Source organism: Haliaeetus albicilla, chromosome 11 (assembly GCF_947461875.1).
Source record: "Haliaeetus albicilla chromosome 11, bHalAlb1.1, whole genome shotgun sequence".
NCBI classification, from domain to species: domain Eukaryota; kingdom Metazoa; phylum Chordata; class Aves; order Accipitriformes; family Accipitridae; genus Haliaeetus; species Haliaeetus albicilla.
This window is the reverse complement of record NC_091493.1, coordinates 12,478,087-12,505,416: the sequence shown is the minus strand read 5'-3', so window position 1 is coordinate 12,505,416 and position 27,330 is coordinate 12,478,087. Positions and strand designations below refer to the sequence as shown.

At 37.0% G+C, this 27,330-nt stretch overlaps 1 protein-coding gene across 1 annotated transcript in view; it reads left to right on the top strand.

Moving 5' to 3' along the window:
- SH2D4B (SH2 domain containing 4B) overlaps nucleotides 1–27,330 on the top strand; it is a 76,267-nt gene that overhangs the window by 19,032 nt on the left and 29,905 nt on the right. Inside the window, exons 4-6 of the mRNA XM_009917771.2 lie at nucleotides 6,220–6,364; nucleotides 14,739–14,949; nucleotides 18,392–18,519. Coding sequence (XP_009916073.2) covers nucleotides 6,220–6,364; nucleotides 14,739–14,949; nucleotides 18,392–18,519 — 484 coding nt within the window. The remainder of the gene's footprint in view (nucleotides 1–6,219; nucleotides 6,365–14,738; nucleotides 14,950–18,391; nucleotides 18,520–27,330) is intronic.

Genomic DNA, 27,330 nt, shown 5'->3' with positions numbered 1-27,330 from the left:
CCTGGCTGTTTCCAGTCTCATCAAAGAAGACAGGTTTAGAATCAACCTTCAGAGATGAACAGAATAATTAGTGCTTCAGTTCAGGACTTCAGTCCTGTGTACTTGGATGGGCTTTCAATGCATATCTGAGTGCTTTACTGTGCTCAAAAGTGCTGTGGACCTGATTCTTCAGACAATTGCTGCCAGTCTAGAGTTTAGGAATACAGTAAAATGTTACCATCACCACTTACAGTACTATGGGCTTCTTACGATATAGCAGTGAGCATTCTGTCCTGATCTGAAAAAAAATCTTGTCTCCAAGTAAGCATCAAGCACTTCTGAGTAGGCCTGTTATCTTTAAGTGCAAATAAGCTGTAAGTTCAACTCTGTGCTTTGCTGTGCCAAGAAAACACTGAACTCTTTCCCAAGGACAGCATATTTAGAATCCAGGAATATGACAACAGCGTCTTGCTGGGGTTTGGCACCCAGTTCATACTGAAAATGCCTCTGTTGGGTTCATTCAACTGCAATTACAGTAATTCAGTAATACTTCATTTTGTTTTCTTTTGTGTGACCATAGTTCAGAAATTGGTTTTTTCTATGCAGTTGTCTCTTAAACAATGTTGGAAATGAGTCAGCTGTTAGTTTCTGCTGGGAATCAGGTCCTCAGGTTTTTCTATCCTACTTGTGAGGAACTGTGATATTAATTCTAAAGAAAAATCTTTTCCCCGGTGACATCAGTAATGATTGTGCTGCTGCAGCCACTGTCTTTATTCTGGATCGCTAGTGAAAACTAGCAAAGCTCTGATATTTTCCATGGGTAAATGGGAAGATCGGAGCCACTAATGAGGATAGTTTACATATCAGGAATTCAAGCTATGAAGAGTCCCTAAGATCCAGAGACAAACTTTTATCTATGGCAGCTTGGATCTATGGCAAGTTACCCAAGCAGAGTCTGCTCCAGCATGTGCAATAAATCTCAGATCTCTCCCAATCAGGAATGGTCCTTAGCTTTGTTTTCTGTCTCATCTAAAAGAGGATCTTTGTGAATCAGAGTATGTTGTTACCTCCCTGTATGAGCCGTGTCTGAATAGCATGTCCTGGGGCATATCCATGCCTGAAACGTAACTAACTTCTTCTGCCTAAAGCATGACTGCATTTCATACAAATACATGCACAGTGAAGTGATGCAAACCCAGTGTTCCTTTTGAGACGCTGGTAGTAGAGAAGAAAATAATGCCTCTGCAAACAATTTCTTTTCTGCGGCAAGTGAGAGAATTTTCTCAGAAAATGTTGGGAAGGAGTTGGACGTATTTCTGCTGATACTTACTCACAGCCCTGTGAGAAACTGTCAGGTGGGTTTGTGGAGAACTCCGATCTCTGAATTCAGCCTTGCTGCATCAGCCTTGCTGAGAGCAGGCTGTCCTGGAGCTAGGGACCCTGGGACTTCCAGATTCCCTTCCTCAGAGCAGGGAGTCCTGCGGGCTCAGGTCTGAAGAGGAGCTGTGCTCTCAGCTCTGTGGCAGGTAGCCTGAGTGTCTGCCGTGGCTCAGGGGTGATTGCTGAGGGGTCTCAGGAGATTCACAGCAGCTGTAATGCAGCCAACTAGCTGCAGCTCTCAGGGCTGCCAAAGACACTTCCCACCTGCCTGAAGCACTGAGGGAATCCCAGGCATCCTTTGCTTTGGAGAGGACTGCTGTAACAAATACGTCTTGTAGGTTTTGCCCTGAGCAGGGTGGCAGTCATTCCAGGATGGCAGTCAGTCATTCCAGGATGGCAGTCAGTCATTCAGCTGCCCTGCGTCCCGCAAGACTCCCCAGAGAGACCCCAAGAGCCATGGCAGCCAGAGCTCCGTTTTCCATTGTAAAAAAATCAACTGCTGTATTTTGGCTTTTCCTCAGTGTATTTTTTAAATCTTTCTGGAGCAAAAACTAAATGCTGACCTAATCTCCTCTCATCTGCACTGGACTGAAACATCAGAAGCTAACTATGGCTAATATTAAATATTATTTAGAGCTGGCTGTAGTAAAGCTATCAAACATTGTGAGACACACGTTTACAGTAACAAGTAACAAGTAACAAGTGGTAAATGGTCAACTGCCGGAGGCTAGATAAGATTATTTAGCATGTTCAAATTCTCCAGTGGAGTTAAAGCTGGAGAGGATTACTGCTGCCTATTGAATTGCCAGTGTGATTTGTTGCAGCAGGTTGGTTTTTCTTGGCAATTTGCAGCTACGTACTGAATTGTCACCTTCCTAATTATTCTGGAAGAGCTGAAAGGGTCACGGCACACAGTACAATCTCTCTCAACTGTCAGGCAGAAGGTGATGTTTGTAGGTTATTATAGCTCTTCAGGGCCATTAGCTCTGATGTGCAGGATTGGGTTCATGGGGAGAAGCAGATAAACTGGTTGCTGTATTCTTCCACTGGAGTAAATGTGAGAAGTTCAGTTGCTGCTCATTTTAAATACAAACATATACTTTTTACTCATACTTGCCAAAAGGATGACTTTTCTTTCCTGTGTCATACTAACAGGGGTTGGTTTTCCTCACACATACCTTTAAGGAGTTGTACAATATACTTGCACATGTATCCATGTGCTAATTTAAGTAAAGGGAATTTAAAATTTTTCTTCCTTTAAAAAGGAAAATCATATAAAAAAGTTTTGTGAATTCAGAATCAAGTGCCAGCATTAAGGTTTTTTTTGTAGTTGTTGTCTCTTCTTTGACTTAAATCTCCTCCTTCTCACAAAAACAACAACAAAAAAAAGGTAGAGTTTTCTTAGTAGGTATTGCTGGTTTTGATTAAGAACTCAAAGTCTACCTGAATTCTAGTTTCGTTTTTTTTTTTCTTTAGATGCTTTCACCAATTTACTACAAATGCTTCAGCAATAGTTACATTTTAAAACCCCAAACTTGTGATAAAACTCTTGTGTGATTCAGGGAAACTGCTGTGAGTTTGATTGCCCGCCCCCCATTAAACCTTGTGGTTTGAGATGTTGAATAGAAAACATTTTGATAACCCAGGATTACCCCTGTGTCTCTCCATCTTCCTGAAAAGATAGCCTAGAGGTACTGGATTTTTTTAGGTAGTGAAGCTAAAGGAATAAATATTCTCCTCATAAGAGTAAAGAATAGCCGATTGCATACTTTTTCCAAGAAAGGAATAAAGCCATTTGCTAGCAACTGAAATATGGAATCCCTAATTCTACGGGGTATTTAACAAGATAGTTTAATTTTTAATTTTTTTTTTTTTTTATTCTGAAGAAGCTGCTGGGCTTTGAAGTGAGTACTTCCTAAAAGCACTGACTTTTCAAAAATAATGAACTGTCCACTCAACTAATCTTTTTAGGACTCGGGAGTTAACAATGGGAGGATGACGTTAGAAATAATCGAAGATACTAGCATTAAAATTGACTGAAGAAAAATACTATGCTTTTCTTTCTCAGAAATAAGAGCAGCCTGATGTATTGTTCATCATGTGTGTTATGGAACTATTATTCACTACACAGGTGCATCACTATTAATACCCAATATTTCAGGTGTTTTGATTTGTTGTATTATCAAGAAGACAGATCCTCTGCTGGTGTAAGCCGGTGGAGTTCAGCTGTGCTAAATCAAGAAATGCTGATTTATGTTACTTAGGGAAATGGAAAAGTGGTTGAATTGGAAAAGTGGTTGAATTCTTTCAAAGGATGGAGATTTGCATTTGTTCCGTTTTCCCACTCTGAAGATGGTGTTGCTCGTCACTGCTAAAATGCTTACTGCTCTTCAGTCTTTCTGTCATTCTTCCTTAAACGTGCCATTGTGTGATCCATGATCAGAACAACCAAACAGTCTTGATTTCTTCTGCTGCTTCTGGCCCTCACTGAGCTTCTAGAGATTGCAAACAGCAATATTGTTTGCTTTGGAAAGCTGTCTTCTGAAAAGAATTGGAGTTACCTTTCTTTAATTCTAGATGTCTGGTTAACAACAGATAACTTCTGCAGAACTAGAGAGAACTGGGGTGAGGGGAGGAGAGAAAAAAGTGCCTTTCCTTCCCCATGGTGGACAAAAGTTTTCTTCTGTTTCCCAGATAGATATTCCAGACACATGTTTCACCATTGGGAAAAAATGCATGAGTCCCTCTTAGGGGCATTAAACAACAACATTGTTTGGACATTCATATTACTGTACTCAGGTTGCTTTTGGTACTTGTGCCCTGGCAGGTATTAAGATAGGACAGAAAACCTTCAAATGAGTATTTTTGCAATGTATTATAAAATACAAACTATTTACTGTAGGGGAAGTGTTAATCAATTAATATATACTTTACTGAATTAATATAGCTTTTGGATAGTTCAGCCCCTTTCAGCCTAAAAAGAGGCTGAATTATAATGAACGTATATACATAGTGTGAACTTTCATAGAAGTAGTATCTTCAAACACTGAACAGTAAGAACCTATGTGTTAAAAAAAAAAAGACATACAAGTTACTTTTTGCAGGTTTATGAGCAACATCATGAAAGCTCAGTTTTGCGTCTCCTGAACCCACAGACTATGTTTAGAGAATAACAGAAGTCAGAGTTTGGCCCCTTTTTTTAAATCTCTCTACTCATATTTGTAGTACTTACTAAAAGAGACCATGGATTGTTTTGGTCATGCTGTGAATCTTGCTGAGATGAAAGTTTGTTTTCAAACTTAGTAAATATGCCCTTCCATAAAGTTCACAGTGCACAAATATGATATAATAAAAAGGAAGCTAAATATGTGTGATTCCCCTTTGAAAGCAGGAGCATTCCCATCTGAACATAATTTTCAGAATTTACATCATACCATGTCTTAAGAAAAAAAAGAAATTACCGGTACAAAGTCTGTAGTTAAGAAACATTTGCTCAAATATGTCAGCTCAGCTGATTGATAGAATGTGTTAGTGCATTTAAGAAAACTGTTTTCCAATTTAAAATAAGCTTGGGGTTTTGTTTGTTGTTTTTTTTTCCTGTGCTCAACTCTTGCTGGTCCCATTGTAATGAAACATTAAAATCCCACTGAAAGGGAGCAAAGTTAGGAAAATGCAAAGATCTTATGAAATACCACTTCTGACCTTTAGTAAACAAAAGTTATTTAAGGAAGACCCAAAGATCTCCCCCAAACCTCCTAATGTAAAAAGCAATGTTCCACCAGATTTTATTTAACTGGATGTCAGTTGTTTCACCCTAGGAATCTGATAGGGTTAACATTTTGCAACAAGTCACAATCTACTTTGGGCTTCCCTTATTTATAGTTTAGGTTAGGTAACTAGGTTAGTAATTCAGGGTGATTTTATTCAGTGACTTATAACAAAATTCTTATCCATAAGTTTGTTACCCAAAAGGGTATAGCGTTCTGTTACAAAATTAAAGACTGTTCTTATTCATAATTCAAGTTATTTCAATAATATGAATAACATTTCATGAAGTTCAGTTTTGGTTTTTTGGGGGGGTTCCATTGAACAATGAATTAAATCTGCTTCTTTGCTACCTAAGGAAATTGGGAAGATTTATGAGAATACAGGTATGGACTCCTATTTCTGCACTAATTAAGCTCTTATGTTATTGATAGTATGTGGAAGGCCAGCTGTAGAGGCAATCTTTATCAGCTTTCCATGTCCTTTAAGGTCTCCTTGGAAGGGAACTTTTTTGTATGTTACTTGTAGCTACATTTTGCAAAGTGACTAGTGTGTGCTGAAGGATCTGCCTTTTCTTCTAGAATGTAATGATCTTGATATTTGGAAAATATTATTCTCTGTGTTAGTTATGATGACACATGGTGACAGTTGCTAAACTAAGAACACCAGTAAATCGGTTACTGAATTCTACAGATTCTGTAGATGATGTGTATACTGCTTGAGTGACAGTGATAACTCTGATGGAAGTACGTGTGGACTTAAAATGAGCATTGCTTATGGATTGCAGGATAGCACAGGCTTTGGTGCCATGTGATAAAAAATGTTTTCCGTATGGATTTCAGGTCTTAGATACTTACATGTTCCTTATTCCTGTGATACCTGTGCAGCTCAAAACATACCTCCCTCAGAAATTCCTAAGAGGTAGGAAACTTCTGTTATGCCTGTTATGATAGGTGAGAAACCCAAAGTTGGAAGAGACAGTGATTTGTCCAAGGTAACATAGCTACTCTGTGGGAGGAAGCAACTGAAGCAGTGTCCTAACTTTTGGCACGTTCTTCCTCCTTAGTCACCTCTGTTTTACTTCATTTTGCCTAGAAAAGAGAAGAAGAGGAGAGACAAAAGGGCGAAGAACAAATAAGGCAGCAGGAAGAAATCCGAGCAAAAGAGTTGTATCTGAGCCTCAAGCAAGCTCAGCAGCATAGTCAACACAGTGACGATGACCAGGAGTGGGAAGAACAGTGTGAGTAAAATTACCTTCACAGGATTAATGTATTTCTAAAAGCAAATAAAAAGAGACCTGTAGAATGGAAAAAGGAGTTGCCAAAAATCTCTTCTACCTAGAGCAATACTAAATGCTATGTTATTTTGCAGGAATTTACCAGCTCGACCTTACAAAAAGAAGTTACTGTGAGTTTACCAATTTCACATTTCTTTCTGAGTAAGAATCCATGTCAATGCCTTATAGAAAATTTTTTGTGTACAATGACTGAGATAATTAATTTTTGTCTAATGTAATTAATTAACAGTTTTGGCTTAGTAATAATAATTCTGGACACAGTTATTTCAACCGCTTGTCCTCAGCTATCTCTGAAGAGGTAAAATCTGTCTTCATCTGTATTTTAATTACTTCCATATGGTGATGGGGTCAAGCTATGGTAGCAGCACTGAAACTCACTTAATTTCAAAAGATTACAGTAAATAATACTTAGATTGTTGCCCTGAAAAAAATCCATATGATGATGATCTCCCTCTATGGAGGTGCTCTTCCTTTTTAGCCACCCTGAAATTCTTTATTAATATCATCATTGGGATTAATTTAAAAAAAAACATTAGTGATTTTTAAAAGCCTATAAGGAACAGAACAAATATATTACTATATATATGTATACACACATACTGTAGGTGAGTAAACTTCCACATTACGAGTAAATAAGACTTAATAGGTTATTGTGAATAAAATGTACGTCTCCTCCATCTGGAGCCTATTGTATAGTTGGCTTTAGAAGTAGGAAATTTGTTTGCAATAAGAATTGTGCATTTTTGTTGGGGGAAGAATATTTTTTGCTTCCCACATCTATACTGATCTGATTACTCTGCAGAAAAAGGAAATGTAATGATTGGAAAGTTTTAGCTCATGTGGGGTTATTGTATTAATTATATATGACACAATGGTTCATCAACTGATACTAGAAATGGAGTTTTAGGGAGCTGATAGTCAGTATGTGTTACATGAAATACCTCATGAAGTAGGAAAAAAAAATTGCTCTAGTGTTACTTATTTCCTGACAGAAGTAGAAGAAATGTTTCAAAATATGCAATGAGTTTGGTTTATGGTTTTAGTCATCACTTCAGGAGTTCCTGAAGACTAATTACTGAAGTCCTATTACCTGGAATTGATGTGATAGTGAATCATTCTGTACAACATGAATTAAATCTGTATAAGATACACTGGTGCCATTTTCCAAGCTCATAGCAGGCTATGCTCATTTTTGACCAATAAAACTGCTGTATATTACACTGTCAATAAAGAGAAGGTAATTATTTTCTGGAGAATTATCTAAATCCTGGTGTATGTGTTTATTCAGAAAGGAAAACTAGCTTTCTGTATTTTGGGTGTTTAAGAGCAGAACGAGTTAGGGAAAAAAAAGCCCTTTAGTTTTGTAGAAAATGAGGCATCGTCAATTAGCATCAGCTGGTAACCTAGCAGAGAGGATGGTATTATGTACTTTAGCATTTCTTTGATGATAGATAAAGAAAGAAAATATATCTGCAACCACATTATTAAAAAAAAAAAAATACAGCCTATCTTTACACTGAAAATGGCAATAAAACAAAATACTATAAACATTACTAAAACCAGCAATCATTTTCTTACTATTGCATTAAAGAGGTAACTGAGGTTTTAAATTGTTGTCTCAGTTTTCTCAAGGAATGCTGGTTGTTCAGGGACAGATACTAGAAATGCAATAGAGGAATTGTGGGAGAAGGCAGAGAGGAAAAGAATAAGCTATGAAAGGTTTTGACTATGATTTCTGTAATGGCATTCTTGGTCTGTCAAAACACTTTCAACTGCATCATATGCTGATAGATATAATCTACCACAAGTATTTTTTCTTGTGTAACCTTTGGAGTGTTCTGTATGCTCTGAAGGAACTCTGTCGCCTCCAGTCTGTGTCCCTCAATACCTATAGACCTGTTTGCTTGTGGTCAAAAGGGTGACTGACTGCAGCTCACAGGATTTCAAGCTATCCAGCCTGGTCACCAGTAATAGTGCTGCACGGGCAAAAGAAAAGCTCAGCACCTTCTAGCTGGCGGCACCACAGCTGGGTTTTGCAGCATACTATAAATTCTGTGCTGCCAGAGTTTATGTTGTTATCAGTAATTGATTTAGCATTAAACTAACTGCAGACTAATGACTAGAGTGTATCACATCCTTGTTTATCCTCTTATGCTTATCTCAGTGTCTCAATTTATCCCAGTTGGTTTGAGGGCTTAGAACTGTGTTCCATTAGCAAATGAGTGTGACAACTTAAGATATGAAGATGCAGTGTTTAGTGCCTTATCTGAAACCAGTTCCTGGCTGGTTTAGACTATGCCATCAGACTTTGCATTTGAGCTTCCTGAGGAATGTTAACATCTTCCGTTTCCTTAACTTTGCTGCAGAAGCCAGAACCTCCAGCAGACAGGCAATAATGAAACTTTGGAAGTGGGAACACCTGAAATTGCTATGGAATGAACTAGTAGCTCAGGTTCACCAGATTTTTCACTTTGGATTTCAGTTCCAGGTTCCTTTTTATGGTAATCCTTTAATTTTGTCTTCAAATATTCCTTTGGGACACCGAGAGGAAATTTAGTCCAGTTAGGCAAAGGTATCCACTTGTCATCTTTTCTAACCAATAAATAAATGCATGAGGCCATAAAAGAATCACAAGCAGATGTAATATTAACATCTTTTGTCTCTACACACCTGCAATGGAAACCATATTGCCCATTAGGAACAAGGCCAGGCTCCTTTGTGTCTTACCTCCTTGAAGTCAGCCCTCCATATTCAGCAGTGCTGGGGGGTCAGTACTGAAGAGGAGCAGCAGTGCTAGAGCAGCTATTGTGGAGAGCAAATTGAGCAATGATATTGATGACACTACTAATTTATTTAGTAGATGGAATTTAGAATGTGATGAGAATTCATCTCTTCTCATCACATTATCCCTCAGCTGTTTATTGCCAAGGCAATAAACGAAGTGTTGCTAATATTAGTTTCTGTTGTTCGGTTCAGTTTGCTTCTGCTGTTTGCCTGATTGTGCCAAATAACAATAAAAGCCCATATAACCACTGTGTTAATTGAAATACATCGTTTTGGTGATTTTTAATATACTAAATGAAGAATGTAGAATAACTTGAGAAATCAGTACTAAAAGAAAAAAAATGATGTTTTAAGAGCAATTATACGCTTTGATTTCATATAAAGGATATATGTCGGGGTATTTTAGAGGACAGTTAGTTGTGAGTTAATATGTGGAGCAAGTATATTGGTTGGCAAATGAGAAGATGAATAGTGGAAAGACTGATTAAGAGTCCACTGTTCAAAGCTCTTACTCTTTGAAACTGAGAAGTGAGAACTAAGGCTAAGCTTGAATAGAGGAGTGTATATATTCTGTTTAGTTTTGGACCTTTCTATGGGCTGTTCCATTTTGTTAGGTTTCTAGAGTATTCAATAAACAATACCCTATATCACAGTCTCTAAGTGTGACCTCTCTCTGTGAGAGCAGAAAAGGAATCTGCAAAAGATAGTAGGAAAAACTGTAGCATAAATATTCATCTGATTGAATATTGCAAAAGGCATTCTGTTAGTACACTTACGAACCCCTGCAAACTGCATCAAGCAGTGAAGTGCTCAGACACCAGTAAAAATGTAAACAGAGTCGAGTGACCAGATCTATTCTTATGCCTTTCCCTAAGCACCCACTTTTGGTCTCTGTTGGAAGTAGGATACCAGGCTGACTCATTATAGCTTCTTTTATATTGCTAAATTTTTATCTTCTACAAACTTTGTCTATGAATTTATTTTTGTCTGGATTTTAAAGGAATTTATGTTCATTTGGTACTTATCTTCCACAGAAATTCAAGTGAGTGAGTTTATTGGCAGGAACATTTGATAAAATGCTGGATTTTAAAGTGAGTAATCCCCAGTTTGGCTATGCATTAGCTAAGCAAGTGCTCAACCTTAAGTATGTGATCACTGAACTTCAATAGGTCTCAGAGTGTGTTGTTGAATAGGGATGGAATTATTCACATGCTTTCAGATAAGAAGATTGCTGAACTGGAGCCATATTGCAGAGTATTTGTGGGAAATTATTTTCCAATTAGGAAATGAAAAAACACCGTGTGATTTGTATGTGCACTCAGAAAATTTGAAGATTGAATTTTATCTATTAAGTAGTCATTTTGAATTGCTCATAAACAAGCTTCCAAGAATTATTAACAAGCGTAAAGCTGAAACAAAATAATTTAAAAATGAGGATGCATATTCATGGCACATGTTTTTTTTTCTGCTTTCACATAGCTCTGACTGTAACTCACAGCTCTTCAAAAGCACAAAACAGATTATACAAAATGGAGAGTTCCTAGTCTTTCACAAATGATGTGATCACGTTCAGTTGCAGCACATCATGAATTAATCCTCATCTGTATCAAAAGATTTGGTATTAGAACTTTACCAGGACTGCTAATAGGGATTTCCCAATCCTAAGTGAAAATATAAAAGGCAATCTTGTATTGTCACTCAAAAGACAACTTAGGTTAGCATAGAGGAATAACAGGTTCTTGTAAACTGTTCAAGGTAAACAAGGCAAACTCAAATTAAGACCTAGAGGATCATAAGAGCTATTGCATACATGAGCTTTGTGGTTTCTTCTTTGTTGTTAGAGTATGTTCACACTGCAGGTCATGTACACATGTCCAAGCTGGCTTTAAACTATTTATTTCTAGTAATGATAACTGTGTAATCATGACAGCACAGACCTCAGTCTGGATATTTTTACCATTTTTCCAGGAGGGTTTGGTAGCCCATTTTTGGCCTGCAGCCACAGTCACATTGGCACCTAACCTATATAAACAGCTCAGGCATTTCTACACAAGTTACAGTGCCATCAGGGCAGAAGTGTGCTTAATTTTACAAGTGCTGAAGGAGGATGTACATGTTGTTATGATCACCAACACCTGAAGAGAATACTAGTAGTGGAGATGGACTTCATGGGAACTGGTTGAACTGTAGATTTCCTGCAAGCTTGACGAATCAATCAAATTCCTCATTTCCCAGACTTGTCAGTCCTGACATTATTCTGTAATATGAAAGGAAGATGAAGAAAACGTGAATTATTATTTGTAGTAATTCTTGATGCTAGGTATATGGACCTATGGTGATGATTTTTAAGGATGGAAGACATTATTCAGATATCTAGTCTCCCTATGGAAAACACTGATTATTGAATTTAATGCTTTGCACAGGGGTCATGCCAGAAGTACATTTACTGTAAAAGGGTAGCCAGTCAAGAAAAGTAATCTGTTCCTGCTTAAGACAGTACTAGAAGTCCTGACTACTTTTGCTCTCTTATCGTGAGGAAGGCTATGATGTGTCCTGAAATACAAGTAATGCAGAATTTGTGGCTTCTTTGATCTCAGAATATTTGTGCTACACTTGATCCAGATATAAAGTTCTTATTTCTAGGGACATAGTTCAGAGTCAGAGAGAAATATTAATTAAATCCTATTGTAAGAAAAACTTGCTGCAGAAATATGTCCAGATTTACCTTCAGACTTTGAGTGACTTTCCCAGGATATATAAATTTGTAGGAGGTATCGGTAAGGGAGGACAGTTCATGTGACACACATCATCTTGTCTGGAGTGTAAAGGGAAAACTTTGTACATTCCTGACCACAATGGCTGAATGAGTCTTTATCCACAATACTCTTTCCAGTCACCAAAACCAGTTATTGGTGCCAGTGACTTTGGTTATTTGTCTGATACAAAATCCCTTGACCAGTCAGACAGTTTTAAAAGCAACTTGGCGTAACATAGCACCACAGATCCACAGTAGGAGCTGTACTAGGGAATTCCTAAAGATAGAGGAATGTGAGGAAAGAGAAGAAGGTTTCTGGGAATAATTATAAGGAATGGGACAGGGAGAAAATCAGGACTCCAGTAACAAAAAAAAAAAAAAAAGGTTAAGAGACCCTATGCGTCCCTATGGTCAATGATACAATTCTTCAGATACCTCAGTTGGGAAATTTCAATAAAAATTCTTCACAATGTGAAAGAGATGCCTGCATATGTATATATATATAAAATTTATATGCATGCATTTAGGCATCTCTGGCATGCAGCCTTCCCTATCCCGACATATATACAGACACATATACACATCTATGGATATATACAAATATGTAAACATATATACATATATGTGGATGGATAGGGAAGGCTTCATGTCATACAGCCTTTCAGAAAGTTTTCTGAATGTTAATATTTGACAGTTGCAAACTATGCTACCTCTCACCATTGTTTTGTGGTAAGAAATATTAAAATTTGGTACAGGTTGGGAAAATGTGATCCACGTCACTGGCTTCTAATGGTATAGATTTATTAGCTAGCACAAATACAGTAGCAGTGTCTGTTGAAAAGACTTATCTATTGCTGAGGAAAGTGGGGCATGAAGATACCTTGCCTTTTTTCATTACCAGGCAGCCTGTACATCAGTAGAAAAGAATCCCAGAAAGCTCCAGACATTCTGCCCTCGATATGTATACTGTGATTGTGACAAACAGTGACTGGTTTCTAAATGTCTTACCAAGCTGCATTACACTCATCTTCCTTGCTGTCTCTTGAGTTGTTGCAAGCACAAAGTCCATATTTGAAGCAGCCGTTCCTGAGTGGCTTTACAAAGGACAAATCACAGAATTTTTGTAACTAATATACTTAACCCATTGAAACAGTATATTTAGATGACATTATCATGCTTAAAAATTACCTGGAGGATAATAGTAAAACATGTTACTCACATTATCTGTGCTGTACAGTTGTTTGTTACTGCATTTAGCTAAAACTGCAGGGTATGTAGTTAAATGAAACCGAATTCCTGCCAGTTGTATACATATGAAGCATCTATGACTTGTTTTTTTACGCTGTCTTAATGAGCTTTTAGTCCTGTATATCTTTCTACTTACGATAATATTATATAACTCTAAACTTAAAGGTCTTTTCTCTTTCCCTTATTTGCCCAGAGGGGTTTATTTCATTTCATTTTGCTTTGAGTGCTTTTATTTCTTAATTTCATTAAACTTTTTCATAATTTGGACGAATCCATTTATACCTCTGCTTACTTTAAATCAGGAGTGTAAACCAGTGGCATGAAAACAACTTAATAAAATGCAGCTGTCTGGTTTTGTATCATGCATTTGTAGTCACAGGTACGATCACAGTAGAGTAAGAAATGTGTGCACTTTATGAATTGAGTATGATCTAAGCCAAGATAGTCATGGCAGGATTGATAATTGCTACTGGAGGCAATAGCTTGCTTCTTTAATATTTGCTTCACTGGATGTTAAAGGTTTGTTTTGCACTGGAATAATTTGCCTGCCTGAAGTTATTTGTGTCTCAGAAAAATCGTCAAAATGGGGCTTGAGGCACCAGAAAAGAGCTGATAGATTATGAATATTTGCAGTACAATTCTTGGTGCATTTAAGTTATACCATTTTGAAGACAGGATTGTTAGTACATTAGTTTTAAAATGAAGAAGCTTTAGTGAAAGATGCCTGACCTGCAGTGGCCAGAGGAGCAGTCTCATTTCAGGTTATGGAAATATGTAACTCCTTGGTCAGTGCCATTGATAGGTATGTATTAAATTTTCCAGTACAGATTCTGGTTCTTTATATGCAATTTCAGAGACTCATGTGTGAGACAACCCCGTCCATAGCATCAGCATGCCCTTTCCAATGGCTGCTAAGTTCTCCATTGTTACTGGAACCATTTTTAGACTGCAATTTTCAAGATGGAGACTTGTGTGATTTTAAGTACCGCAACAAAGATAGCATCTGCCTTTCAGAAAGAAAGCAACATTAGCAACAAAAAGTGTGACCTACATGTTAGTTTTTATAATTGTAAGTTTCGGGAGTAGCTCCTGCAGTTCTAGTTATGTGCATAGTTGCAGAGAATTCTGTTAAACACAGACTTAATTTTAAGCAGTAGTTAACATTCCCTCTTGAAACATAAAACTTGGTGCACTGCCAGTGGAAAAGATGTCCTCAAGCAGAATTTCTCTTATTACAGCCAAAGCAAGTTTCAGATGTAATCGCAGTATGTAGAGGCTCAGTTATTGCCAGTGATCGATTCATTGATAGCTCAAGTCTGGCACATGTCATCTAGTGCTGGGCCTGTATTTGAAGCACCAGGGAAGCCATCCAGTTAGCTATCTCTTTGATAGTGCGTTGTCATTTATACGTTCTTAAAATCGGGTCATATAAGGAATAAAGATAGTAAGTTGTTGTATAAGGAAGGGGGTAAATGGCTGTTTGTATTTCTAAAGTCTCTCCTCCCCACCCTTCCCATTCATTCCACCCAGTGCGCCGCTCCAAAGCTGCAGATGAGGAAAGGAGCCACAAAGCACGCAGGGCCCGGGATGAATACCGACGACAATCCTTGCGTGCCATCCAGAAGGGAAGAGTGGCTGGCCTGAGTAATTTGTTCCAGGGGACAAGCCTGAATAACGATCAGGAGATAAAACTGAACAACAATAGTGCAAGTCCTTTGCTGTCTCTCTCTGCAGCATCCAGGTTGGTTTGTACAGGAGTGACTTTGAAATAGTTTTCTGTTGAATTGCTCCCTTTCCAATCCCGACCGTTTCAACAACCTCTTCAGTTGCTGGAGATTCTCAGTCTTGCTCTTTCATGACGACCAGAAAAAGAATGTTTAAAGAAAAATGAAAACAGATTGAATACTTAATATAAACTAAATGCCATTTATTTTTCAGACAGATTTCTTAGAGTTCACAGAGAGAGAGATGGGTCCTTCAAAAGTCAATATTAGATTACTATGCAAGGCTGTGATATGGAGAAATCAAACAGACAAATTCTTAGGCAAGTCTTAAGCCTCAAGCTTAAAACTGCCTGCTGCATAACAGCCGTTTGAAACATTTTACAGAGAGCTGTCATACTCCTAAGTTTCAGGGGTTTTATGTTTTATTTTCCGGCAAAATCAAGTGTCTTTGGTGTTTATTAATCTTTCATCTGATTATTTAGGGAGTGCCATGAATTGTAGAAGAGGAAAAGAATCCAAACTGGCAGATGGGTGATAGAAAGTTGAGTAGTCACTCTACTATTTTCCTGGTTATTTCTTATACCATTAATTTGGTTTCATGTGGTGATAAAGGCCATGTAAGCACTGGCAGGGTAGTAGCATTAAATGCTAAAAAAGAATAATAAACCCAACAGCCAATATCCAGGCTCAGAAAGGAAAAAGCCCCATTACATTGTTTTTCTTTACCAGTCAGTGTGGCACCAGAGAGAATTAGTCCCTCATTGTTTGGAAATGTGTTCTGCTTTGACAAGTTCTTTGCTCTACTGTGTTGAGACACAGAAGCTCTCCCGTAACAGCAGACAAAACTCCCAGTTTGAGGAGGAATCAGACTTTCACTCTCAGAGAGAGCAGGATCTTTAAAGTTGCCATCAAATCAACTTGTCAAAGGAATTCTCTCATTATTTTTCCAAACTACTTAAACTCTTCTTCAAATTGAAGTAATAAAAACACTAATAAAAGTGGCAGATTTTGAAAAAGATGGTCCATAAATTTGAGCTGAAGTTCTGAGCTTCTGAGGTGAGGTTATTTATGCTAGAATTTGGTGGTGCTAGACGTGATCCTTTTCAAAAAGGGCCTGAAAAAAAGCTGAAAAATATTCTGATCATTATCCAGCTCACCTTCAATACTATTTATCTGTTTCTAAGCTATGTCTATACTACAAAAAAACAGGCAGTATTTATTTTTCTGATCTCTTAAGGCTCCTTTTTGCCTGTCCATGACTTGATTGTGAAGTTATCAAGAAAAAATGAAAGTTGCTTTAAACATGTGCTTTAATAGTGATTATACATAAATATATATATAATTCAACTTCTCATACCCAACACTGGTATGGTAAAGCAGGAGCAGATGTGTATCTAGAATTTTACTTTGCCAGTGACCTAGGAGGTCAAGGAAGAGATGCACAGTATGTTGTTATTTACCACTAGTGTGAGACAGATTTTTTGCCTCAAGGGAATGTGGGTGCAGTGTTATGTCTCTAAGTTTTTCAGCATGAAGCATAGCTCCTGTAGTTTTTACCTTGCCTTGCCTTTTCTTTCAAAAGTCACATGAAAATAGTATTCTTTTATTTTTACTTGAGATCTCTCTTTCTTATAATTTCTATATAGTTTAGAAAGCTTCCATTTAATTTTTTTCCTACTGTCTTTCTTATTTTGCTGAGTGTTCTCTTCCCAATGAAACTCTTTGGCACACTTACTCACTTTTATCCTTTTTCCTACTGTGTTGTTTTGGTTTTGTTTTTTTTTTTTACTTTTTTGGTTGTATTTCTTTCTTCCTGCCCCTACAGGACAAGCTCGACTACAGTAGCTGTATAGAAACAGACACAGTAATTTTGAGATTTGGCCCAGGGCAGAAAAAAATCTGGATTTGACAAGTTTTTCAAATATAAACTGAATTAGAGAGAAATGAGTTAAGAAATGAGAATGGATTGTAGGGCCCTGGAACTTAAATGCTTTTTTGTTTCTGATATTGAAACAATTAAATATTTGAAAATATTCAAAAACAGAAATAAGAAACACATATGTAGTTTGGTTTTTTTAACATGTGTCTATAACTGAATATCACTTTTTCCCCTCACTCATGTTTGTATCTTCAAATTTTATGATGAATATTGGTCAGATCTACTCACACACGTTTGTTTAATTTAGCAATAACTATTACATTCACTGCTGGCTTCATCACTTGATATCAACAGAATCAATCACTAGTTTTAGTAACAGACGTGCTGAAAGGGGGACTCAGTTGCATATCATCGAGCAGACAGCATCTATCTTTTTGCTTTTATTCCTTTCTAAAGTGCACTTTGCTGTTATGAATTGCAGAACCTTGATTGGTTTTGAGGGTGCTTGATTATCTCACAAATTAGTTTAATGCTGTTTGGTGACTTCTGAGCTGACATTCTAATTATAGTAGTAGTTCTCCGTTACATTGTCTAGAAATATACAACATTAACTGGCAGCTCCATGGCAGGTGGAGTACGAAAGCTAGAAGTATGTAGCCAGCTACTGTCCTGAGCACTGTGAGTGTATGTCTCACCAAATGAAAATGAAATTCTAGTACAAGTAGACATACCCACACTAGCCTTCATCCTATTTATCTGAAGAAGAACAGCTATGAAGATTTTATAATTTGTGCTAACAGTTTAAGCACCCAGAAACCCATGGGATTTCAAAGTGTACAGAAATCCATTGTAAAACCTCCCTTTTACTACTGTTATCAGGGTAAATGATATTGTATGCTTAATTGGAATGCAGTCATGCTTTGATTTGATATGGTATACCGTAGTCCTTATTTGGGGTAGCTGGATGGATTTTCCACGTATTTTACCTGATTTGCCTCCTACTAGCTAAAATAGTCTAAAAGCATAGAAAGTAGTAGAAACAGTAAGGGAGTATGGCAAGTAGAGAATGCAAAGGGAACATAAGAGTTTAAACAAAACGTTCCCTCTATCATGCTCAGTGGTTTGGATACACAATCTATTATAGCTGATTCTGATTTAGAATTTCTTGTCAGTGAGAAGGACTATACTCTAAGCAAAAAAATAAACTTTGCTTGTCAAGATGTACCTTGGAATAAAAACAAGGTGGAAGAGGAAAGCTGACTGAAATGTCCATTGCAGCTTTTGTGGTAAATTGTTTTTCAATATACGTTTTGTGCTTAAGAAAATGCTTAAGATTCCATTGCAAATGTAAAATCAAAATACTCTGGTTTCTGTAAAAACTCAGAATAGTTTTAACAAAGTTAAAAAAAAGTTAAAATTTTTCAGTGAGCTATACTGCACAGCAGCTACACTGACCATTTTGTAGCTGCATGTTTTGTAAATATATAAAAGAGAGATTAATATTTACATTGTCCCTTGCTTTCATACACTGCTAATTCTTTGTATGACTCTTTTCTGTAATTACTTGCCTTTCAATGCAGTAACATCTGGGAGCGTCATTCTAGACCCTTTTCCCGAGATGTCATCATTCGCTGGTTCAAAGAAGAGCAGATCCCTCGACGTGCTGGGTTTGAGAGGAACACGAACAGGATTGCTCAATGGTTTCATGGTAATACATTGATCCTTCATTTCTTATATAATAGAGCTGTAAGCATACATTCAGGAAATAAATCTTGCCAGCTTTCATCACAAAAAGGAACGTCTGCTGACACTGTGAAATCTAGTGCCTGTTAAAACAACGTTTTTGCATCATTCATCTTAATAGCATATTTTCCTGTTTTCTGATTAAGTAGACTAATTTGTGACTCATATCACTGAGTTTTTTTCAGGAATATTTTGGCCAGTATATACTTGCTGTAAAATAGCGAGCCAAGCAGGAGGAATGAGACCAAGATAGGGTGAGGAGGACTCCAAAATAAACTGGCAAATACCGTAGTGATATGGTATGAGGATCACTGACATTCAAGTTTTTGCTTTACCTGATTTGCAAGAAGGACTTGAACCTGCATCTATTTAATCCCTGTTGTACTTTCTAGGTGGGAGTACCATTTTTTCTTTCTCACTTTCTTTTGCAAACAAAAATTATTGAAAGATCTTGATTTTTCTTAGGAAGACTTGGAAGTGTATAATTTTAGGCAGTTTTCATGAAACAGGAAAAAAAATTTCTGTACAGATCCATAATTTGCTGTCATACCTGCTGGAGTTCCTAGCATCTCAGAGGATTTTTTGCTCTGTATAGCATTTGCTATGCAGCTGAGTCTTTGATATCAAATTCACAGGTAAGACATCTTATTTTCATAGGTATAAGCAATGATCTTTATATTTGTTATACGCAAACATGGACAAAAAGAATCCTGGCTTAATAGCTGACATAATTGAGGGAGTGGAAAGACTTTAAAGTTAAATCTCAATACTTTTTCATTGCTGCTTTTGGTGAGTCTGGTATTTCTTTGTTCAAAGCACTAAGCTCTGACCTTGATGCTATTTTCATGATTCTCTAAGCATAAGATGAAGATGTGTGGGTGTTCTAAGCTGAACCAGGCAAGGAAGATTTCTGAACAAGTTTAGTCTTTCATATATTTCAGAATTTTTTTTATGATACGCAAATCCTTATGTGTTAAAAGACATCAGCAAGCTGCTGTTTTCATTGGCTTAATTAGTCAAAGACACTGAAGTCAGTCATGAATAGCTTGCAAATGCTACATACTTCCATTTCTAATGAACAATGATGCAGACAGGGTTTTTTGTTTTCTTACAAAAGACATTTGGTGTGGTTTCTTTCTGAGACTCAAACTGATTAAAATTTCATCTGTGGACATTTTTAAAAAATATTTTCAACCATGATCTTTCTGTGTGGTCTAATGGTAAATGTTTTCCCTGCTTGTGGGAAGTTCACATCCATATAAATTGACATGAGCAGTTATGAACGTAATTCATGCCTTAAGTTAAGAAGGCATCTGGGCTTGAGCTACTACCTGTGCAGTTGTTCTACTGACTTCAGTGGCTTTTGGATTATCTGCTAATCACTGCCAGAACTGAGGAATTAATGATCTTTCTTTAGTTTCTCAGATCATGTTGTTCATATCTTAAGAAACTGTGACTATCCAATGACATTTATAAAAGTGAGCAGAGTACCTCATTTGTCCTCCTCCCACTCAAGGAGCCTGACAAAGATAATTAACATAGATTCCCAGCACAGAGCTCAGTGGTTTTCTTTGCAGAGATCCACACAAATGCTGCTTTGGTACATATTTGCTGTGTTAGCTCCTTTAGCTTCTGCAGCTCTGGTCAGATTCATCGTAATCTCAGCACAACTCAGCTGCCTTGTAACTCTTCTGGAGTGGTGGAAGCTAAACATCAGGTTGTTACAGATGTAGCAGTCAATGTTTTGTAGTGTTATGTAGTGTCTAATCTACATTTTGTAATGTAGACAAATTTGAGGAAAAATAAACAAACAAACAAGAGCAAAATATTAGAAAGTATTAACATACTTTAACTTCTTTTTTTCCAGAAAAAAACCCCTTCTTCATTGAATTGCCCTCCAATTCGGGGGCAGGTGGGAAGGGGAAGGCAACCAAAAACTTTTGATCCAACCAAAAATCTTTTTTCTATTCTTTATTTACTTCTTATTAAAATAAAGATTGTGACTTCTATTGTATAGTCCTATTTAGGATCTTCTGTGTGTTGTTGTTTTGTATTGTATTCAGGGAACCAGGACATATATATACATTTTTTCTGTATGAACAAAAATACAGCAGAATGTATCTGGCTTGTATAAGAAATTGGCAATACAAATGAAAGCCATTCTGCAAAGCCCAGAATTATGGCTAACCACTTGAGTCAATGGGACAATAACATGATCATCATTTGGATAGGTGGATGTTTCTGTGGAAAGGACTGCTGCCTAGTATTTAATGTTATCTAGTATTATGATGACAGGTTCTTAAAACCTCAAACATCTCTCAAAACAGGTATAATCAGGTCCTTCACACCCTTGAACAACTTCTGTATTTTCTTATATCCCAGTTTTGGACCCTACCATGGGAGCATAATATTCTGCCTCACATTAAAGGCTTTTTGAATGCAATGCACTGAGAGCTATTACAGCAGTACTGAAAAAGTAGATATCAGTTTGTTACAGAATTGCATGTTTCTGCCAAGGTCAATAGACCTTTGCTTACCTGCTATGACTGTCAGGTTGTTCAGTTTTTTAGCTAAAGTTAGGCGTTAGCTGATTCACTGTCTTCAAATTGTGCTATGGACATACGATATTTTGTAATTATGCAGAGACGAAGGTTTGAGACAGATGTGTTTGGCTAAAATAACAAAGTCCAAATAATAATGCAAAAATGTCTTTACCCTCATATATTTGGCATATTTCCCACATTAAGTCATCAAACTGATCTGGATTCTGTTTTAAAATATATATTGTCTAGTGCATTTTCATGATATGCGAAACAGGGTAACATACAGCATACTTAATGTACCTGAAGTTTTCCTTTTGTCTTCATTTGAAGAATCACTACAAAATGTTTCATTTGAAGTGGAGTGGTAAAATCTGTAGTAAAGAAAAGTCTTTTCAAATCTGAGTATTTCCTTCCTTATTCACAAAAAGTTACTTCTTAAGTGAATATCATCTTCAACTTCATCCATCTCTATTTGTCTCTTGGAATTATCATGTTATCTGCACTTCACTAATATGTTTTTAGCTCATTTTGAATAGGCTTTTCTGTTTTCTTGATTGAAATAATTACCACGTTAAAGATACAAACTGTAATGTTCAGCTGAATTTTGGATGTAAATTCTATTATTTTTGCTATGTTTGAATAATAGATCCTTGCAAAAAACTGGATCATTCACCCCTTCAATAAAGGATAACTTTTTTTAAAATTTGTAAAGAAAAAAATGTTATTTTAAAATATCTCTTTTAAAAAGTTATTTATAACTTAAAGCCATCTTTAAGCCCCTCAGAAACCATAACATTAGATGATCTTTAATTCATTTGGGTTGGGAAGCAATGAACCTTTTTTTTCAAACTGGCTTATGCTCACTTAGTGGCCACAGTGCAATGATACTCAGTTCTCAAACTGCTAAAATAAAGGAGAATCAGAGCAAGCGATTAAGGTGTCACTGAGACTATCCTGGGATATAAGGTAATTGGTGTCTAAATCTTTTGTACAAAAACCAGCTGTTTCTTTTGTATTGTTTAATAGTTGCCTTAGGTTTGAGTGAAAAGAATTATGCCTTCAATTTTTTGACTATGAAAACTAAGAAATTGGTCTAAATTTAGTTAAAGGTAAATTCTCATCATTTTGATAACCAAGAAGTTAATAATCATATTCAGATTTCTTACCTGCTAATTGAAGAATATGGGCAGGTGAATCTAACTTACAAGGCCATCCTAATGTTGTATCAAGATCTATGAAACTTTTTGTAAAGCTGAATTCAGAACATGCTTTGCCAAGATCTCAGTTGCTGCTACACTTTGAAAGCTGGGAAGTAATTTGGTGTCTAGGATGGGAGGTCTGTCTCTCAAAAGGGCTAGAAAGGGAGACACGCTCTTTCTTTTGGCCAAATTTAGCTTTGGACTCAAATTTTCTTTTTGAACCTCTGTGCGACCCGTGCCAAGTAAAGAGAAAGTTACCAGCCTTCCCTATATGTTGAAGAGTTTTGCCAAACTCTGTCACAGTCATTAGCAAATTGTAGTTTTCAGTTTACTACAGACATAAGACACTGGGAATAGAATTCCATATGGCAACAAAACTAGAGGCCTCTTCCTTCCGTAAGTATTTAACAAAAGGATGCTGGTGGCTGAGACAGATAATATTGCCATTTGTTTGCTCTGTCTTTCATTTGTCCTTTAACCTTTCTCTTTTGCCTGAAATCTGTTTCAGCATTATTTTTTTTCCATTCCCACTGGTTTGTCAGCTATTATTTTTGATATTTTTTTAACTTCGGATATTAGACTTTTTGCTCTCACATATTCTGTTCAGCATTTGGTTATTTTCCATTCAGAACACAGGAGTGTTGCTGTTTGCAGGAGGGCTGATCTCTAAATATTTCCCCAGCTTTAGTTGAGACCAATGTTTTAGGATTGTTGATGTTATTTATCCATGATATAAAAGGGATCTCTCAGATGTATAGCAAGGATAATACAGTACGAGAAAATGAGGAATTTATTCATTGCCAGTCTGTGAGATGGCTGTATGCATGTTTGCTAGGCATCTACTGCAGCACTATCTGATCTCTGCTTGCCTTCAGGTTGAAAGGAAAGTTCAGAGGCTTATATCACAGATCTGGAAACATGAGGTAGTTGCCCTAAAGGTTGTACCTTTAAAATGTAATTGCAGTAGCATGGTTCCTATTGTGCAGAACTATTTTATCGAGGCAAATCAGCATGGCAGTGCAGTTACTCGTTAAGGGAGTGGCAAGCTGCGAAGCAGCTGATCAGAGCAAGTTGAAGAAGCTGAGTAATCCTTGAGGTCAGGGCAGCCAGGGAAGACAATTTTCAGTTTAACAGGATCATGTTGCAAATGTTTATAGATCAAGGTATAATTTCAGGTGGCTAATATTGTTTTCAGGAAGAAACTTGTTTTCAAGAGGAAAATCTAGCAGACCTAAATAGTGACTGGTTCTGCAAATCAGATGCTCTTAGTAAAGGATTCAAGACTTAATATTTCTGAAAGTCTACTAATTTTGAGTCCTTGAACAGCAGCAGCAAAACTGGCCATATTGGTAGAGCTGAACTGTGGGAAACATAGCTTATAAAATATAGCTTGTATAGTAATATTTTCTAAGGGACACAGAAATTGCAGTGGTTTGAAAAACATCTAACAGTGAATACAGTTTGCTGCTTCAAACATAAAAGCACACTTTTTCTTCTGCTTTTGAAGAAGAACCTTCCAATCATTCATAAATGCATGTTAGGAAGATGTAAAGCAAGTGTTGTAAATCCAGCAAAAGTACAGCCTTCTTGATGTTAATGTTCTATTTTCTAATTGACTGCTTTATCGTTAGGTAGCTTTTACTTCTCTCTGAGAAAGTGCACAGATAGATTCTCTGCTTAAATAAACTGAGCCCCCTCCCAGGGGTCTGGGATTTTTTTTCACTTCTAGAATTGTTGTTGATAGGGTACTTTGTTAGGAAGAAGATACAAGATCTTGTTAAAAATCTCCTGAATTCACTGAGGGCTTTTCCACTGTCTTCCACAGGTCTTGAAAGACGCATCCAAAAAATAGCTATATGCAAAGCTTGCTATCTAAAACATCCTGTGATTGGGAAACACCTGGAATGGAATCAGAGAATTCTTGACTTGAATGATAAAAATAGCTAAAATAAAAGTTGACAATTACAACGTACCTGTTATCTTGCACACATTTGCAGGACAGCTCTGGGTCTCTAATTTATGCAAGTAAATGAAGAAGGGGAAGTGTGAGATTAAAAAAGAGTTACAGAATATAAAAATTTATTTTGAACAACTGTCTGGGAAAGATTAAAAAAAAGACGACTTTCGAGATGATAGATTTAGAAGAGACTATGTCTACTCCCTTTATCAAAAAGGTAGATTTCTGTTTTCTACTCTGCCAGCCTGTTCTCAAAGAGAGAGGGCTGACACAGTTGTGAACAGCAGTTCAAATGTCTGTAGACTTTGTGGCTTAGGACTGCTGCAGGGATACACCCAGGTCAAGACAGGCTGATAGTTATTGCCACCTGGATGATTTTTTGTAAAACCAGTGATGCCACAGTCATTTAGTATTAAACACCATTCCTAATCTGTGTGAATTTCTCCAAAAACGTCGTTAGGAATGAGTGTTACCTTTGCTGAGAATCTTGGCAGAAAGGACAGATATGGAATAAGTTTGGACACCAAATGACGCTCTCATCATGTAACCCTACATTAGAAAATGGGTTGAGATATACTGTTAGGCCTGAGTGGAGAGGCATGCACTGCTGTCACTCCTGTTGTCCCTGTTCTGTGCTTAAACAGAGCACATTAGTTTCCAAGGCTGCTTAGTCCCATGCTTTTCATCACTGCTGAATTCAGACACAGAGATGAATGTGATTCCTATCACGGTGGTTACGCAGGATGAATGAAAGCCCTCTGTTGTATTAGGTAAAGGGGTTGCTAAACACTGAAGGAGACAAGTCAGGCTGGAAAATCTCTGTCTAGCATTTGAAGGACTGATGATAGGCTCACTCTGGTTTTATACCGTGGCCTTTAAATAGTAATAATACTGTAATTTTACTTTACTTTGAAAAATTATAAAGCAGTAATGTTTATAACATACACATACAGATTTTATTGGGGCACTATACGTGAACCAGTTTGTCCTTGCACTTTTATATAAATCCTCTATATGGATGGTTTTACACATAGTTATTAGAGCCATGATCATCAGTTTACTTGCTGTGAGATGGAACGCTGGTTTTTATATTTCCAGAACATATTCCTATCAAACATCTACTGGACATTCTGATAATATTTTTCAAAGATAGTGCAGTATTTGGAGTAAGCAGTTAGATCCTTTGGTTGATTCTGGTACTTGACTATGGATGTCTGTCCTGGTTTCAGCTGGGATGTAGTTAACTGTCTTCCTAGTAGCTGGTACAGTGCTATGTTTTGAGTTCAGTATGTGAAGAATGTTGATAACACTGATGTTTTCAGTTGTTGCTCAGTAGTGTTTAGACTACAGTCAAGGATTTTTCAGCTTCTCATGCCCAGCCAGGGCACCTGACCCAAACTGGCCAACAGTGTATTCCATACCATGTGACGTCCCATCCAGTTTAGGAACTGGGAAGTGGGGGGGGAGGGATTTTCGCCGCTCGGGGACTGGCTGGGTGTCGGTCGGCGGGTGGTGAGCAATTGCCCTGCGCATCATTTGTACATTTCAATCCTTTTATTACTACTGTTGTCATTTTATTAGTGTTATCATTATCATTATTAGTCTCTTCTTTTCTGTTCTATTAAATCGTTCTTATCTCAACCCAGGAGTTTTACTTCTTTTCCTGATTTTCTCCCCCATCCCACTGGATGGGGGGGGAGTGAGTGAGCGGCACGTGGTGCTTAGTTGCTGGCTGGGGTTAAACCACGACAATGTCTCAAGTCAAGTCAGACCCATAACATATGACAAAACCCAAATACTTCATCAGCTCTAATTCAGTTCTCAGCTTCTTCCTTAAGAAACGAGAGGTGTTTTGCTGTTTTCTAAGAAATAAGGTGATCCTTCATATACTAAGTCATTCTACTTAGGTCATAATGATTGTTTCAGTCTGTTAGTTCTTTTGAAGGCTTTGAAATTGTTTTTCTAGTGCCATTACAGTGCCAAAGTGTCTATGCAGACAGGTTATTAGCAAACAAAATAAATGTTTTAGACTCATGGGTCCCCTTGGAAGGGAGCAAAGTATCAAAGTGAGGTAATGTGAGCTGTAACATGCTGCAAGGAGAAAGGAAGCACAAAAGAACAGCAGGGAAATTGTAGAATGAGGCAATTGAATAATTAATGTAAATAGGCTAATTGCTAATGTGAAATGAGCTTTCTTACTCTTTTACAATACCTTGTCCTTCTTGACTCCTTTTTAACTGGAAGCTATATTCTAAAGATTAGGCATGTTCTAAAGATAGAAAGTAGCAATTTTTCTGAACAGGTATTGTAGACGCTAAAAATGAGAGATAATAAAGACCGTGTGACCACACAGGGGAAACAGGTTTGATGAAGTGTTAATGGTTTCATGGATACAAACAGGTCAGTTGCAGTGCCCATACAGTGCACTGCTAGTCAAAGATTTAAAAAAAAAAGAAAAAAAAAAGTAAAATATCCTTTCAAGTCTGAAGTTTGTGCCAGACAATTCTTTGCACTTGTGAAGAATATGCACCAGCTTTTTCATAGAGTTTACTTCCAAGTTAATGTACTAATCTCTTAATGAAAAAATATTTTGCTATTGAAAATCAAATTGGTTTACGTTCAGAAGACTTCTTGCCCCCTTTGTTTAAAACACTTTAAGATTTTCTTCTCCATGTGCTACTGTTAGAGCATGACATAGTGAGCAATTATGATTTCATTTAGTAAGCCATCGTGGTAGCTTAATGCATTTACCTGTAATTTTACATTACAGTTCTGTGTTCTATCTCCTTATTGAACTGGACTGTGTGTGAGTAGATTTCTCTATTACTGCAGCTCCTTCAGTTCTTCAGTTAGGCTTTCTTTATCACATTACAAAGAAAACAAAAAAGAAGAGGCGTTCCTGAAAAGAAAGCTCTGCTCTTAGTCTTTGGAAATGAAGAATCATTTGTAAAAAACAAGTGATATAAAAATCCGGAACATTAGATTCAAATAAAAAGCTCTGACATCTGCCAAGGTTGTTTATGCTAAGACTGGAAGAAATTATGATGACTGTTTATGGTGACCAAAGTGAACGCAGA